Source organism: Drosophila subpulchrella, chromosome 2L, assembly GCF_014743375.2.
Source record: "Drosophila subpulchrella strain 33 F10 #4 breed RU33 chromosome 2L, RU_Dsub_v1.1 Primary Assembly, whole genome shotgun sequence".
In the NCBI taxonomy this organism is placed as follows: Eukaryota; Metazoa; Arthropoda; class Insecta; order Diptera; family Drosophilidae; genus Drosophila; species Drosophila subpulchrella.
The window spans coordinates 11,125,274-11,142,155 of NC_050610.1; the positions used below are offsets into that span (position 1 = coordinate 11,125,274).

The 16,882-nt window shown below is 40.0% G+C and overlaps 2 protein-coding genes across 2 annotated transcripts; both read right to left on the reverse strand.

Moving 5' to 3' along the window:
- Positions 1-25: 25 nt before the first annotated feature.
- On the reverse strand, positions 26-15,189 carry LOC119547430 (macrophage colony-stimulating factor 1 receptor 1). Its single transcript, XM_037854289.1, has 15 exons — positions 14,487-15,189; positions 4,429-4,711; positions 4,001-4,103; positions 3,626-3,868; positions 3,140-3,323; positions 2,569-2,801; positions 2,468-2,508; positions 2,253-2,407; positions 2,150-2,189; positions 1,439-1,604; positions 1,225-1,379; positions 889-1,126; positions 704-830; positions 539-644; positions 26-412 (listed from the first exon to the last, which is right to left on the reverse strand). The coding sequence occupies exons 2-15, from the start codon at positions 4,672-4,674 to the stop codon at positions 53-55; spliced, it is 2,397 nt and encodes a 798-aa protein (XP_037710217.1). The 5' UTR covers positions 4,675-4,711; positions 14,487-15,189; the 3' UTR covers positions 26-52.
- On the reverse strand, positions 6,770-9,863 carry LOC119547432 (facilitated trehalose transporter Tret1). The gene is made up of 5 exons (XM_037854292.1): positions 9,571-9,863; positions 9,026-9,258; positions 8,807-8,937; positions 7,484-7,836; positions 6,770-7,426 (listed from the first exon to the last, which is right to left on the reverse strand). Exons 1-5 carry the CDS (start codon positions 9,644-9,646, stop codon positions 6,807-6,809), a joined length of 1,413 nt encoding a protein of 470 aa, XP_037710220.1. The 5' UTR covers positions 9,647-9,863; the 3' UTR covers positions 6,770-6,806.
- Positions 15,190-16,882: the final 1,693 nt, after the last annotated feature.

A 16,882-nucleotide genomic window follows, 5' to 3' on the forward strand; every position in this document is an offset into this window, starting at 1 on the left:
CGATTGAGGACGTTTAGAACTACAGTACACCTATAACGATATATACAATAGTTTATTCCCGATTCTCACTAATCGGCGGAAATACGTAGTCATCACTCAGGCTGTTGATGTCCACGTAGGTGGTCTTTGGACTGAGGACCCTGTACAGGGCGTCGAAGGTGGGTCGCTCCTCGGGATCCTCCAGCCAGCACTGCAGCATGATGGTGTACACCTGCGGGGTGCAGATTTCGGGTCGCTGCAGCCGGTTTCCCGCCATCAGGAATGGGATCAGCTCGCTGTTGCTGATCGTGGGATATGGCGAGGCCCCCAGTGTCCCGATCTCCCAGAGCACTACGCCATAGGCCCATATATCGCTCTTGCTGGAGTAGACATTGTCGCGAATGGCTTCGATGGACAGCCAGCGAAGAGGGAGCTACAATGGAGGGTATGAAAAAATAAATATTATATTACTAAAACTACCTACAAGTCAAGGAATAACATTAGTTCTACTCCATATTCAAAATAATAGCTATAATAACATCTTTAATGTTTCAATCACCTTTCGCGTCCTTGTGTTCGTATATATTCCATGCCTGGAAAGACCAAAATCTGATATTTTCAGGGTCTTATTGCTGTCAATCAATACATTTCGCGCAGCCAGGTCACTTAAATAGAAAGAACAAAGTAAAACCCCTTTCACAGAGTGTCTATTAATATACCCTACCGATGCGTTATTTCCTGCTCTTCCAAAAACCGCATTCCGTTGGCAATTTGCAGGGCGAAATTGTGCAGTTCCTTGTTGTCCAGTATATACTCGAAAGCATCCTCATCCTCGACAATTGTGTAAGTGGCTGCAAATTAGTAATCGCTCGTCAGTTCCCCCCTAATTGGACTTTCGAAATGGCTTACTTTCGGCAAAGGAGGGCGGTGGCTGCCGAGGACCGTTCATGCTGGCACTGGAATCGTCCTGGACCTGGACCAATTCAATGGTCTGGCTGGATGCCTTCAATTCGATGTAGTTCACGCTCTGCGACTTGGGCGAAGAGGTGCCATTAGTCCTGCTCGAAATGGGTCTGCAGGTGGTGTAGTTGGCATTCCGATTCTTCAGCTTGCCCGCCTCCTGGCGCACCGTTCGCAAATAGCTCAGCTGTAGAAGAATGTTAATTTAGTTTTGGAACACTTTATGATTTAATTAAGTACCTATAAAAAAAATATTTATTACTTTAAAGACACTTTATTAATTACCAAATTCCCTTTTCCCACGTACTCCATGATCATCAGGTAGGGCGGCTTGATGGTGCAGCATCCCAGGAAGCAGACGACATTGTGGTGCGTGCCCACGCCCTTGAGCATCTCGATCTCGGCCAGGAACTCGGCCACCTCATCCGCCTTGGGATTGGCTAAAAAGGAAAAATCCAGCTGGCTTTTGGATTCTTCTAACCTACGAGCATTAACTCACGTTTCAGCTGCTTCACGGCCACAATGGTGGTGCCCCTCATCCGGCGCAAGTTAATCGCAGTGGCCTCGTGCACTTCACCAAAGGCTCCCTCGCCCAATATCCGACCAATTTGGATGGCCGAGTGGGGAACCTCAAAGATGTCTGCCAGTCCCAGGACTTGTGATTTCTGCAAAGATAGGGATAATTTTGGGATTTTAGGATTCAGAGCTTATTTTCCGACATGATGTTTTAATTTAAATGTGCAATCAATTCCTTTGCAGAACAATGTGCTACATGGCTTTAATTGGAAAACAAAAATGACAATCAGCAATCGGCTATAATTATTTTCCTTTGTTAAGTTTATATTTAAATGTATAATCAATTCCTTTGTAAAACTATGTGCTTCAAAGCTTGTTAAATAGGAAAACCAAAAAACAAATGACAAATAGCAATCAATCTGCTATAATATGCTATTTGATATTCCTGGATTCAAAGCTTATTGTCCTGTATCAAATTAAAATTTAAATGAGTAGTTCTTTGAAAAACATTGTCCTACGTAGGTTGTAAGATGGAAAAAAAACCTGACAAACAGCAATCAATCTGCTATAATTAAGTTACTATGTATCATTTCACAATTCTGTAAACTGATTGGATGCACGTTTCTGAATTGATGGATTGTATTGTTTTTCCCTTTAATCTTGTTAAGAGAACAATGAGGATGTAATAACCTACCTCCACGTACTTGTCCACATAGTTGACATTGTCCTCCATCCTGAAAGAAAGAAGGTTATCCAGGATTAGTACCTTTCGGGAGATTACCTTTCCATAAACTCACTCAATGGCGGAGGTGGCAAAGGTCTGGATGTAGATCTGCTCCTGCTTTCGCAGCTTGGCAGTTTTCCTGGCCCGTCGTCGTCGCAGGAGCAGCATAATCAGACCAGCCAGGATGATGGCAATCAGCATGCCGCTCATCACAATGATGTAGTTGCTCTGCGGGGGAAACAATTGGTAATATGTTTTTAAATTAAACATTTATTCATTCAGACTTACCACACTGTCTCCTTCAGTTAGCAGAACGGAATTGGCGGGCACTTTTCGAATACAAAATGTAAATGCAAATGGTATTAAATCACGGAGTGCGATTCACTTACCCGGCACCTTGGTAACGCTGCGGGGCCCCTCGCATCCGGAAGGATCGACGATGACGGCCTGCACACTGAGCGAGGCCTTCTCCTTGAGCTGCGTTCCCAGTCCCAGCTTCATGATGCCCTCGAACCCCTTGGGCGTCGGCCTGAAGTTCAGTTCGCTGAGTTTGTAAACGCGGGTCATCAGGTGCTTCAGTACCCCGCCCCAGGGAAGCGAGGGGTTTGTCTCCTCGTTTATTCTGCAATTTAATTTTCGTAAATGTGTTATTTGTTCGCAATTCATCTCTTTTGTTTATTACAATTGTAATATTTTCTTGTTATTTCTTTATGGAAACATCTGGAGTTTTCAATTCTAATCGAACGAGTATGGTAAATGTACAAACATATGTTGTATTAAGTTGACATGTACCAAAGGACCCATGACCAAATGCAGGCAAATGCATGCCATTTAAGTTTAAATATCTAACACAAGTATGCAATTACAACATGAGACTGGATACATGTAATTTGATTGCTATATTCAGTTGAACCATTACAATGCATTGCAATGTAGATGCTACCCGCTGAGAGTACTCACTTCAATTGCATTTTGTAGGTCCTCAATGTCTCGTGCAGATGAGAGTCCTGCTCCTTGCGCAACAGCTCGCTGGCCAGGATCGAGACATTGATGCTGATGGTCTCGTTATTTAGCATTTTGCCCAAGGCCAGGACCTTCGGCGGCGTGGGCGCCAATTGGCAGGAGCACTTGCCCTCCAGACACTCTATTGGGAATAGACATTTATTAATTATCGCAAAACAAAATTAAACTGACGGGTGCGTGTCATACGCCATACAGAAATAGCTTAAAAGCATTTACAAATGTATCAATAATGTATCAGCTCATCATAATCACTTAATAATTATTATCTGGGGGCGTTATGACACTTTCGAAAGTGTTACAGAGCCCTTTGGCGTTATGACATGCACCCAATATGATAGGTGAGAAATGAAAAGGAGGAATTTAAGAATATATTTAAAATACGATGGTATTTTTTAGAATCTCAAATCCCTCAAAGGAACTTACGAGGAATATAGACGCGGGCAGACCGCCTGACCATCGCATTGGAGGTCTCCACAATGACCTGGTACTGGCAGCCGAACATGTAGTTGCAGTCCACAGACTCCACGTTCAGATTGGGATTCACTGGCAGGTATACGAAGTGCGATTCGGAATTCGTCTTTTTCTGCTTGATTCCGTACTCACTGCACGGCGCATCGGGACAACGGCTGTTGTTTACTGCACTTACAAGGACATTGTATGAAGTGCCTGCAATAAAGTGAAAGCAAGAACAATGCCTTGCAATTAGAGATATTGCCTTCAAGGTCCTATTTCCAATTTAATTCGGATTGTCAAAGCGACCAATTCCAATGTATCGGAACAAAAAGATAAAACTCCTACCTTCCGGCAAATTGTCCTGCCATCGCACCTGTAGGCGTGGGATTTTCTCCATGTAGAGCGTTACGTTTGTGCTCAGCTCTGTGATTTCCCCATCAGGTGTCGGCTGGAAAATTCAGATTCAAAATTGAATTAACCCCACAACAGCGATACACAAAAACAAATTTCACCTACTTTAACCTTTAACCTTAAAATTTATAATGTGAACTTTAATATTATTTACTTGGAATACCTCAGAATAGACTCAAAATATTTTACTGATATACCAAAAGTAAATAAACCATTTTAACTAGATTTAACTTAGTTAAATGTAACAAACTCGTATTTGTTTTAAAAACGTATTCTAATGCCATTTTACAAACATGTTTATATTCACTTAACATTTTTTAGATAACACCACATATAAAATTGAATTTTTTGAATGTACTCACATTTAGACGCGTTCGGGTTAGGGGGTCCTGGGCCTTTGGTGCGGGCAAACCCGTGACATACCGATGGGATTCCATCAGGGCTGTTTCTGGGTCCACATCCCCACTCTGGACCAGTGATATCATTGTCGGATTGCCGGGTGCGGTTGTGGTGTTGTGTTGCCCAAGACTTTGGCCCAAGGCTTCATATGCAAGCATAAGCCACAAAATCAACACTATCCTATTTCGAATGTTGTTCGAATGATGCATTCTGATGAGCTGGCCTCCACATTATTTACTGTGTTTACTTAAAAAAGAAAACATCGAAATATTAATAATAATAATATATTAAGCTTTACAATTACAAAAATCTAAAAATCAAAACTGAAATTCTAAGGAAAGTAATTAGAAAATCAAAAAGAATCTGACAGAAATAAAATAGGTTATCATCAAAAATCAATAAAAGGGTTTGATTTAATATATAAACGCGCCTGAATGTATGCACCAAAAAGGAAACGTAATGTATTGTTGCATACTTAAAGGCGCCTTTCAAAGCGAGTTCAAGCCCCCCGACCTTTGGGTCACCCTCAAAGCGTTTCATCAATTCCGAAATGCGCACACAAATTATGTCACTTAATACCAGTGTAAACACCGATGGAAAGTGCGGAGGTGGGGCAAAGGTGGAAATTCAAATTAGGGAATTCAGGACAGCAAAACTACATGCTCATATTTCGAATTCCTTTTCCATTTGACCCCACACAATGCGAAGCCAAACTAATTATTCGCGGTTTCTCTCCCAGGTGGGGAAAATAAATCAACAAATATTTGTGTAGGCGACTGCCTTTTGTTGCTCTTCAAAGTTGCGACCTTGGGAAAATAACAGAAGCCCCGAGAGTAAGAAAAGTAATTAAAGTAGTTGACTGCACTTAAAATCGGCTATTTACCGACCAGCGAAAACAAAGATACACCTTGCAGGTGATAGCAACTGGGCACGTGCCTCCATCTTCTTATCAATTATCAGAAACATGGGTACTTAAAAGGGTTTTTAGCGGAGCGACCGGTCAAGTGGAACTCTAAAAGCTTTAAAGTCAGCGGTCGGAAGCTTGGGTTCTGCTCGTTCTCTGCCGACACGCAAACAGTGTACAAGAACAATCCCGAAATATAATCAGTTTTTACCAGACTTTAAAATCATTCAGACCAAAGGCAAAGATTTTATTAAACAATTTTAAAAAAATAGTTCTTTAAACAAATCTTAAATAAAATTCATTAACAAAATGATTTATCGATAAGAAAGCAAATGTAGCTGATAAAGGATAATCGATGAGTAAAAATAGATTGTTTTATCGATTGTATTTATTAATTTTAGCACAATATAAAAACAAATTATTGATACATAATAGAGTAAAAAGCCAAAGACGATTGCTACTATTCTTAGAAATTGCTTTGACATCTATCCGTTTTTAAGAATCATAAATAACGTATAAAGCCTATCACTGATCGCATTGGTATCGCTATCGCAATCGTAATCGAGGTGAATCAGCAAGTTGCCTTTTATGGTATAACCAATGACCTATTCCAAGAACACTTACATTTTTAAAGGTAGTTTAGAGTTTAGAGTGACTTAATCAACGTAGTTTAACATTGCGGTGTTATTAACTTAAATTGGAAAAATATAAGTATTAATAGTAAAACAATTTGTAACGCATTTTCGTGAACAAAATTCAGGACTCATAGGAGACACATAATATATTTAAGTACAACTTATAGGGATTTCAGTGAACTTTCTTAAAGCGCTAAAAGTTATTTTCCCACGCAAAAGGTATTAGTGACTCCCTTTAATTAGAATTATATCTTAAGCCTTTAAGAAATATTCGGTTCAGCTAATTAATTATTCGGTTGCACACCTTTACGTGATTTAATTGGGATAAGTTTTTCAAAGCTAAGCTTTCGAACCCACAAAATGTATTTGAACTCTCAGTTAAGCTCTCAAACAGAGAAGCATAGTTGTACTTGTGCAAAGGATTACGTCTACTTTAAATACAAAAAAAAACTTAAAACCTCAAACAGCTTTACAGACTGCTGGAAAATGGATGCAGAAGCAATTAAATTTTCAATTCCGGTTTACCGTGAAACAAGGATTTCCTTTGTTTAGAAAATGTGAAGTTGGTGGGGATCAGGGCGAGTGCTTATGAACAAAAAGGCCAACAAAGCTAATTGTTTGCACGACATTAGCTGATGACTGGTGGGTCATAAATCAACCGTGTCTGCTCTGTTTTTATTTTTTATTGGGGCTTCTGTTTCCAGGGGTTACTTTGTTTTGGTTTAACGCCCTCACCACCCACCAAAGAAAACAACACAGGCCACATGGAAACTGGTAACAATAAGCTTTATTCTACAGGAGATTAGTCATACATGGAGCGACCCTTGGTCTCCTCCAGACAGACCACCACGTAGAAGAGGCAGATGGCGCTGACGGCGCCACAGAACCACATGGTGGCCGCCAGACCCAAATGGAACATCATCAGCGGGAAGGTCTTCAGGGAGGTGAAGGCGAAGAAACTGAGACAGCCCAGGCAGAAGCTGGTGGCCACCGCCCGGATCTTCTGCGGCAGGATCTCCACCAGCACCACCATGGTCACCGAAATGACGCCCACATTGGCGATGAAGATGATGAATGCCATCAGGGTGACGGGCAGCCAGGCAGAGTAGGCCGACAAGTCCACCTCCTGCTCCTCCGCATAGAAGGCGTAGAGTCCAAAGGCGGAGGTTCCAATGCCACTGCCGGCACAGGATAGTATCAGCAGGATTCTGCGTCCATAGCGATCCACTAGATATATACTGGCCAGAGTGCCCAGAATCTGCACGGCTCCAATGATAATGGTGTTCGTATTGGGATCCAGCTGGGTGTGCACCGCATCAAAGATGTTGGACATGTAGTTGTTGAAGGCGAAGGTGCCCGTGAAGATGTTGGCTATCATCAGAACCAAACCAGTGGACAAGGCCTTCAAAGAGCGCTTGGTGACTGCAATTAAGATGGGGATTTAGTATGGATCACATACCTAGGGATTATACCCCTTACGGAAATCGGAGAAGGAGAGACCATTGTCGTCGGACTCCTTGTTCTGCTGCTGGATGGCCAGTCGCATCTCGTCGAACTCCTTTTGGTAGGCCCGCTCCGCCTCCTTGGACACAGTGGGTCCATCGCACCGGCGATAGAACCTCAGGGATTGCTCCGCCTTCTCCACCCGCTGCCACCGGATGAGCTGCTGCGGTGGCTCCGGATACCGGGTGGCCAGGAACACATACAGCAGGGGCAGACCCACCACCGCACAGGGGATCACATGGTAGGCGATGTGCGAGGACACCACAAAGCCCACCATTATGCCCGTGTTCATGGTGAGCGTGAAAAAGGAGCACAGGCGACCGCGAATGCTGCGAAAATGAGGGGGAAAATTCAATCATCAAGCCAAATTAAATTTGAAAATTTATCTATCCATTGGCCTGTAAATGGAAACCACGGGAGTTCGGCCAAAAATAACATTTTAACAAATGTAAGTGTGCGTCAACATGGTAAACCCATCAGACCAGGGTCACAATCAAAACCAAAATTTGGCATAACATTTTTCCTTTGAATAAATGTACAGCAAATATTACAAGCTGCTATTGAAGAGCGGTTTAGATTGACATGCCAAATCAAATTAAAAAATTAGTGCTTGCTTTTAACTGGAAATTGCAGAGTCAAAAAAAAAATGTCTGCATGAAAATTGCATTAACAATGTGCACTTTCCCTGCAGAAATATCCAGTTTCAGGAATATCCTTTTAGAAAAGTTATATCGAAAAGCGTTCAAGTTATTAGAAAAAGAAAACTAGGTGTCGCATAGTTTTTAAGAACTACACTTAGGAAAAAAGTCCTTTCCTCAGGCACACTAATCTTATTTTAAGGCAAAATTGGTTTAAATTTGGTAATTGCGGCTTACATGGCCGTGAAAATGTGCCATCCATATATATTTAAGGACTAAATTAACTTAATATGCGTTTGTCCCCACATGTACTGCTAAGAAATATATATTTTATTAGTCCTTAAATAATAAAATATGGGAGGCACATTTTTAATGCTATATAAAGACATGTTAACCTATTTTTATTCCATTGTTCCTAAAATTCAAGACAGTTGATTAAAGTCAATAAAACATTATATTAAAAATTCCATTTGGTGGGCCATAAAGCTCTTTCCATTTTTTGTTTAAAACCGTGTGTTAAATAAATGTTGCAAAAAAATTTTTTTTTAAACATTAAAAATTCCTGTTGTTCTTTTCCCGTTTGCTTGTAAGCCGATTGCTAGTGTAATCCTGCTAGTGTAATCCCAAATGGGAACTGATTGCTCGGTTTTTTTGCACTCACCTGTTGTCAGCGATTTCCCCGATGAAAATGGGCAGCACCACGAACATGCCACCGCCAGTCAGACCGGCACACACCCGCGCCACATACAACATCTCGATGTTCTGGGCGAAGTAAAAAAGGAACCATATGCACTACGGATCAAAGGGGGAAAAAATAACGTGACACCGTTTAAACCCATCAATTAAGCATCATCAATGAAAAACCGCGATGAAAACTCACCGTGTGCGGTACGGCGAGGGCGTAAATGGAGACTTTCCTGCCAAATCGGTTCATCAGGTAGGAAAAAGAAAAGTTCCCGGTTATGCCACCGATGCTGATGACAGCCCCCAGCCAAGAGGCCTCCGCCACGTCTATGGAGAAGGACAGGGGCGTCTCGTGGGGGGACAGCAGCTTGGGCAGCATGGGCGACAGCCAACCGAGGGCGATGCCATGGCAGAAGGTTATCAGCGTGGCTGCAAGAACACTTAGATCAGCACTCTGGCACATATGACATCATCATCTCTCGAGGGCGAGTCAACGACGAATCAACAGCTCAAGTGTCTCATTTGCATAGGCACACACGCGGGAAATTGAAAATTGAATTTTCACCCGTCGTCGTCTTTGTGTCAAATTATTTTTTGGGTCACCTCTACGGGAAAGCCTGTCCCAATCTCATTTAAGCTGGCCAAGTTCTTTGTCCGCAACATGACATGGATTCGCCAGAGACCCAAAAATTTCCACTCCCCCAGTTGAGCTGTAAATCCGTCTTATCTTCATAAACATACCACTCAAAGAGACCAGCAGTTGGCGACGATATTCCGGCTGGAAGATGCCCGATTGGAATATGTTGAGCAGCAGCATCCTGGCGAGATTACTTGTAACTTATAACTTATATCCTTTAGGATTCGCTGTAGATCCTTGAATCTCGTATATCACAGTTGGAGAGCCTCGATAAAGAGAAGGTCCTAGGTTGCCTTAAAGCACTTGCGTGAAAACTTTAAGATCCGGTATCCTTTTTCCATGCTCTGTGCTGTGCCCTTGAGAATGCCGCGCTAACCTGAACGTGGTAACTCCGGTCCAAAAATGCCTTGTGAAATGGGGTTGGGGGCCCCATTTATACCGTATTCATATCTAAATCTTTGGGTAAACATCTACTATTTCATCTAAGAAACAGCCAACGATTACGCAGTTTGTGAAATGGGAGGCAGCTGCAGATTACGGCTGGGATCCATATCCATCACACCGCTTGTCTGGGTGGGCGGTACTCGTGTCCGTTAACCGGTGCCCGAAGCTGTTGCCCCGTAATACTCGGCACACATTAGTAAATCTTCCGGATAGGCCTCGTGTTATGTTTTCAGCTCCTCTGTTTGTATGCCAAGTTCACAGCTTGTTGGCAAACGGAAATAAGTAGGAAAAAGTTTCGTTCCAGCTGTGACGTTCTCTGAAGTTATGTTCCATAGATTCTGCAATGGATTCCCCGACCTACGCGAATCTATTTGCACTCCAAACACCATTTGCGTAGTTTAAATAACAAAGCACGCGCGCTTTTAATGCGTCACTAAATGTATATTAGGGAGACACTATTACGTTGAGCAAACACTCTTTAGGGTGACACTGTTATGAGACGCAAACACACACATGGTGACACTTTTATTGAGCTCAAACAAACTGTAGTTGTGGTATTTCACAAAAATTTCGGAGAGTTAGCATTAGATTTACAAATTCACAGCTAATAAACGTTAGAAAGAAGCTCACAAGATATTTTCCCACAAAATTTTCATTTAAAGGAACTTCAACTTTCGTAAATTCTTCCCAACTTGTAACCAAATCTACGCACGTTTGAATAACAGAATGCACTTAATTAACATGGGTAGCACAAATGGTTCACCATAATATCAACTACTATTGTACCTTGCAAACAAGCTATTTTTCCTTACATTTCTTTTTAAATTACTCCTAGTTTCCTTACCTGGGGGAATTAATGGCACTCGTAACCAATTTTAGCTTATTGCTTCTTGGGTGTTGGGTAATACTACCACAACAACTTATATTCTTGGGAAAATGCACACTGCACTCTACGAAATCCAAATGAGTATTTTAAGGGTTTTCCTTGCGTATTTTGCCCTTAGGCGTTGTATGTGAGTAGTAATTTTTATAGAGGGATACCGAGATAAACATGCTTATATTTTTGAAGTTAAAGTCCATAGTCATACACATATACATTCCATTTGGGTAGATAAGAATCAATTGACTGGCTTCATTTTTATTGCCCTGATATAATGATGATGATTTAGTATAGTCTTTGATTTGTCAACAACACCCGATTATGGCTGATTCCGACTAATAGTGTTCCAGACTAATAACGAAATTTCTTATGTAAAATATTCAATCTGATGGAGAAATGCGAACCATTTTATATAAATATATTTTAAAAATATAATTAAAATGATTCGCCTTATGTTCTGGCTCAAACGATTATTTAATATAACGTTCACTTTGGCAGAATGACCCGCACATTTTATTCATATGCAGTATTAGGGGATCCATTTTCTCCCACATATCTAACATGACGCATTTTAACCATTTCGAGGTGGCAAACACAACGCAGATAAGAGGTTGTAGGAGAAATGGAAGCCTGTCAAAAGTTTTGGTTTGAAATCGTGTGATAACATTGCAATCAATAAAAGAATCGTAGCTAGGCAGAGAGCATAGAATTTCCAGATATTATGTGCTCTGCACAAAGCTTTTTTTGAGGTAGTTGCCCCGATTTCGATTCTGTCTAACCACCTGACATTCTAAGCTCTAAGCAAAGTTAGTAAAGGCCAGGCAAAGACGAGGAATACTCATAAATTAAATGCCCTGTGTTTTAATCAATTGATAAGTTTCTATAAGTGTCAGGCGGTACCAAGTTAAGGCCGGCAAACAAACTTTAAATCTCTTAAATACTGAAAAAATACTGAAGTTAGACATGAAATAATGGGAAAATAGTAGTAGTAGTAGTAGCTTTTTGAGTTTACATTCAGTAACTAAGTCTTAAAATGTCTTGATAGGATGGGGAATTCACCCAACTCTTCTCCCATATGCTTTATAGTTATAAAATGGAAAATATAAACCTGTCAAGAGCAACGACTTTAAGCCCTTATCTCTACCGTTGTTCTTACCTGAAACTGGGGGCCCACATTTGATACGAATGTGTGTAGAAATTTGCTGCTCTTAGGTTTTTGGGTTCGGTTTGGTTCGAATTTTGGTCGCGTCATTGTACGGACGTTTTTTTTTCTAATCGTTATCGCCCACTCGATTTATTGATAAGTTCAATTTGTTTTCCATTTCACGGCAACTTGAACAATTTGTTTTGGTTTGCCGATTTCGATGGGAAAAAGTACACACAGCTTTTAACAGCAGCAAGCCACAAACTAAATACCTACATACATTGCCTGTTGCTGAGGCCCAAAAATGCGAGTTGCTCATGTGAAACTGATAAAACTAACATTTATGGCAATTTTAAATAAAATATACTGTCATTGCTATCGGGTTCATACAAGTAATGTAAGAGTAATTATGGGTTTTCTTTGGTTATTTTTGGTATGACTTAAGCGTGATAAGCTGTCAGCCAAACAACCTTAAGTGCCCCAATTGGACTTTAAACTAGGTATGAATGTGCGCAAGCTATTAAACTGGTAATGTCCAGATATATAGGTGTCCATAAAAAATAATTTGGAAATTCCCTCCAATTGCCGAGGTATATTAGCAATCTACCTGAATCGACTAAATTTGGCTTCACAAATTTTCAGTGGTCAATGGTCAGTGATGAAATCTATGGTAAATAACTAATATGTTTTTAAAAATAAGCCGATTTGTCACAGTTCAATTGGATTATCCTTGTAATGTAGTTATTCTAGGTATTTATATGTGTTTTCATTTAACCAGCACGTGTAGTCAATTATAAGTCAGCTTAATCGAGTCGCAGTCAGAGTCCTTTTAAAAGCTGCACTTTACAACTAAATTATTCAGTAGCGGAAAAAATAAACGTAAGACATTTAGATCTTGTGTGTGTTTCATCGTCCCTGGGATTGTTTACCATATGCGGCAGCCTTTTAAAGCTTTCAATGTCTGGGTCCAATGGCAACTACTCGTAAAATAATTGATGAGATACTACGACGACCGCCATTATATACAGCCATTTAAGTGTATTCGTGAGATAGTACAGAAAATGTGCCAAAGAGAAAACAATTTGACAAAAACAAAAAAATCAGAGAGCAAATTATGGTATGACGTCTAGGAAACATCTGTGCGAATTTGTGATTTATCAGGACTGAGTTATTTCGGAAAAAGGCTTAAATCTTATTCCACATGTGTGTTTTTGTTCTACCAACCGGAAATCTTTAGATATAGCACTTATTTAAATTAAAATTAAATTAAATAAATTAAATTAAATTCGAATGAAAATGAATTCACAACTCCTCGAAAAGAAAAATACAAATGGATATTAAGTAATAATAGTTTTAAAGTTCTCCCAACTTAAATCTGCTTCTGCAGAATCATAACAAAAAAGGTTTTGCAAGAATATCTCTTTAATGTGGAGAGCTTTTATAAATTATTATTTCCACATCCACAGAATATCTTTCGTGTTTACTTTACCTTGCTTTCTATGAAAACAAACTGTTTTATATAAAAGCATACTTTAGTAAAAATTTTCGCTTGGACGCCTTAGGCTTTTGAAGTTCTTTTGCGGTTTCTTAAAAATTGTTTAAAAGTCAAAATGATATTTTTTTAGATCCCCCGCTTTAAAATTCTTTGAAAGCCCGAAGGTAACCATCTTAATATTGACAAAATGCAAGAAAGTCATGGAATTTTAATAATTAAATCAAGGTAATTACATTGTTGAGTTTGGCTCTGCGGTTTGAGTCTTTGGCTGCCATTATTTATCAATTTCGGCGCGTGTTTAAGTAGATTAAATGAGGCTACTTAATCATGTGCAGGGTGTATATATATTGATACCGCATTGGTGTTGCTGCCTCCCCCTTTGTTGACCATGCTCTCAATAATAAATAACATGCTTTTAAGCTGTAATAAAATGGCAGTGGTGAGGGAACCCCAGGCCAGGTGTGAGCATGCTAAAACAGTGTGATATTTTTTAGTTCAATAATTAGTGGAGTAACTAAACTGACAGACAGTGTGTATATATATAGAGACCATATTCATACGACTCACAATCACAAATGCTGGGTAAAAATGGCGGCACTTTGCTTATCACTTAAAGTGGCCGCTACCGCGCAGAAAAAAGAAAAATTGAAAGCCGAAAATCGAAAAAAAAACGGTAGAGCAATTTAATAAAAACTGAAATTCCCCTGCGCCCACTTGGATCGAGGGGGTATATTTTTGGGGTCCCCAAAAGGGGGTGTGAGCGCTGGCAATTACCTGGGTGAGAAATCATCGGCACCCTTTCTACAGATAGATTGATCGAAGTCAACTGGAATATCAATTGCGCAGTGCGTGCCGCAATTGAAGCGATCATCAATAACGAACGATAAAAATAATGCACCGAACAAGAGAAATTACTAGGGAGTTCCAAGAAATTCCTCGAGCTGGTACCCCTTCTCAGCGGGAAAAAATTTTTCGTTTCGCGCACTATCTAATCAAGAACTCTGAAGGCTCAAGCCCAGAAACTCTATCAATTTGGATACTTTTTATTGGGACTCACCATTTGCGTTTCACTCCTCGCTCGAGTCTCGTTTTTGGGATGTTGACTTTTCAGCTGATGACTTCGGACGCAATCATTTCAAGTTTTTGTTTACGTTCAACACTTATTTTGGCTATTTGTTCGCCCCGCCAGTAAACATTCACTCGTCGAATTTGTATTATTTTGTGGGGGGGGCATAGAAAAACAAATACAGGGCTATTATGTGGGGGCCGGGGAGGGAAATGGATATCCCAACACACACAGCACTTATTCGGGATATTTGCAAAATAATTAAATTTCCGTTGGTCCGTTTACACATTCATTCATATAAACTTCACATAAAATTTCCATTTTTTGTTTACTTGTGGCTATTTATTTTTAGACTTTTTTAATTTTCATTAATTATGATTTCCTTGAATCTCACATATTTCACGGGGCATTTATGCTTGTTTTCTGCAGGTGCTACATTTCCTTTTCCGTTTACATTCACTTAATAAGATTGCACATCACTGGCACTGTGATATTTTATACACATTTCGAAACTATATTTTTATTATATTCTTCCTTTAATTTATTGATGCATATATCAATCACATTATAAGGTTAACTTGTCACTTAACACTTCTGATTTGAATTACGCGCCAAAAATTGTTAGAAAGATGAGCGAATCAACCGGTATTTCGGAAATATCACGTAGCCGACGCGGAGTCCGTCACACACTGAAGCAACAAGCGTTGGCGGCAGAATGATAACAATTCCCGGGTATCAAGTGTTGCTTTTGCATTTACTGAGAGCTTTTACGCAAAAGCTTCGCTCCACGCATTTTTCTTCACTTACAGTCGGTGCCAGATAAATGGGAAATGAGTGTGACTAAGAAATTAAATACTTCACTTACATTTTTTTTATTATTTATTAAAAACCAATACTTTGAATAGGAGAAGTCCCTTTCATATAAGGCCACTTTGATTTTTAAAGATAGTTCAAAAAACAAAATGACTTATCAATTTGTATTATGCTTTTATCAAAATACACTGAACTCTTATTATTGATTATTTTTAAGCTGTTTATTATTATATTCTTTTTTAGTATTTAACTTTGATATCCAAAAGTTTTTATACCCGTTACTCGTAGAGTAAAAGGGTATACTAGATTCGTCGGAAAATATGTAACAGGCAGAAGGAAGCGTTTCCGACCCCATAAAGTATATATGTATATTCTTGATCAGGATCACTAGCCGAGTCGATCTAGCCATGTCCGTCTGTCCGTCTGTCCGGATGAACGCTGAGATCTTGGAACCTATGAGAGCTACGCTATTGAGATTTGGCGTGCAGATCCCTTCTTACGCAGCGCAAGTTTGTTTCAGTAGAGTGCCACGCCCACTTTTACGCCCACAAACCGCCCAAAACTGTGGCTCCTACAGTTTTGATACTAGAATAAAAATTTTAACTGAAATGTATTGTTCTCATCAATACCTATCGATTGACCCAAAATGCCACGCCCACTTTTACGCCCACAAGCCGCCCCCAAACTTCAAAAAATCGTAAGTATGAACGTGGATATCTCGGAAACTATAAAAGATAGAGAATCGGGATCTCAGACTTAGATTCCGTAGCTTTGTACGCAGCGCAATTTTGTCACGCGAATATGCCACGCCCACTATAACGCCTGCAAACCGCCCAAGCCTGTGGCGCCCACAATTTTCATGCTAGATAAAAATGTTTAACTGAAATGTATTGGTCTCGTCAATACCTATCGATTGATACAAAAAAAAAATTTGCCACGCCTACCCTAACGCCCACAACGCTTAAATCTGTCTTCCGCCGGTAGGTGGCGCATTTAAATCTCGCTTTGCTGCTTGCATATCTCCATTTCCCTTTGGTCCCTTAAGCTGAGTAACGGGTATCTGATAGTCGAGGTACTCGACTATAGCGTTCTCCCTTGTTTTTTAATATTAATGTTTGTCTTAATAAAGTATTTGCAAAATAGAAAGTCCAATAGAACGCGGCGGGTTATAAATGGTATCCACTTGGGTGAACGTAGTATTCTAAAAGCATGCAACGAACATGCGCGGATCCACGGGGGACTTGAGTAATACGTGTTTTAAAGAGAAAAACTAATAAAAATTTATAGGGTATTACAGTTCAAATGTTTATTTTATTCCGAATTGTTGATTTCCACTCAACACATTTTTTTAATACCCCCCGCAACTGAATCCTGGATTCGCCACTGGCAACAAGATATCTGTTCTGAAACTGTCCAGCCTTGACTGCGTAAATAAGGTCTTTGAACATTTTCCCCAATGTTGTCAAATCAGTTAAACGAGTTCAAGGATATGTCAAACATTACTCACTTGATTGGTTTTCTGGATTTTATTCTGGATCTTATGATTTTAAGGTGTTTGTGAAACAGTTTTTAAA

What these genes read in the sequence shown, in the direction of transcription:
- LOC119547430 (XM_037854289.1), bottom strand. Translation starts at nt 4,674, where the DNA reads ATGCATCATTCGAACAACATTCGAAATAGGATAGTGTTGATTTTGTGG. An exon ending in TAACCCGAACGCGTCTAAAT is followed by an intron (nt 4,104 to 4,428) that starts GTGAGTACATTC and finishes TGAATTTTCCAG; the next exon opens with CCGACACCTGATGGGGAAAT. An exon ending in ATGTGGACAAGTACGTGGAG is followed by an intron (nt 1,605 to 2,149) that starts GTAGGTTATTAC and finishes CTATCTTTGCAG; the next exon opens with AAATCACAAGTCCTGGGACT.
- LOC119547432 (XM_037854292.1), bottom strand. Translation starts at nt 9,646, where the DNA reads ATGCTGCTGCTCAACATATTCCAATCGGGCATCTTCCAGCCGGAATAT. An exon ending in ACTGCTGGTCTCTTTGAGTG is followed by an intron (nt 9,259 to 9,570) that starts GTATGTTTATGA and finishes GTGTTCTTGCAG; the next exon opens with CCACGCTGATAACCTTCTGC. An exon ending in TCTCTCCTTCTCCGATTTCC is followed by an intron (nt 7,427 to 7,483) that starts GTAAGGGGTATA and finishes TCTTAATTGCAG; the next exon opens with TCACCAAGCGCTCTTTGAAG.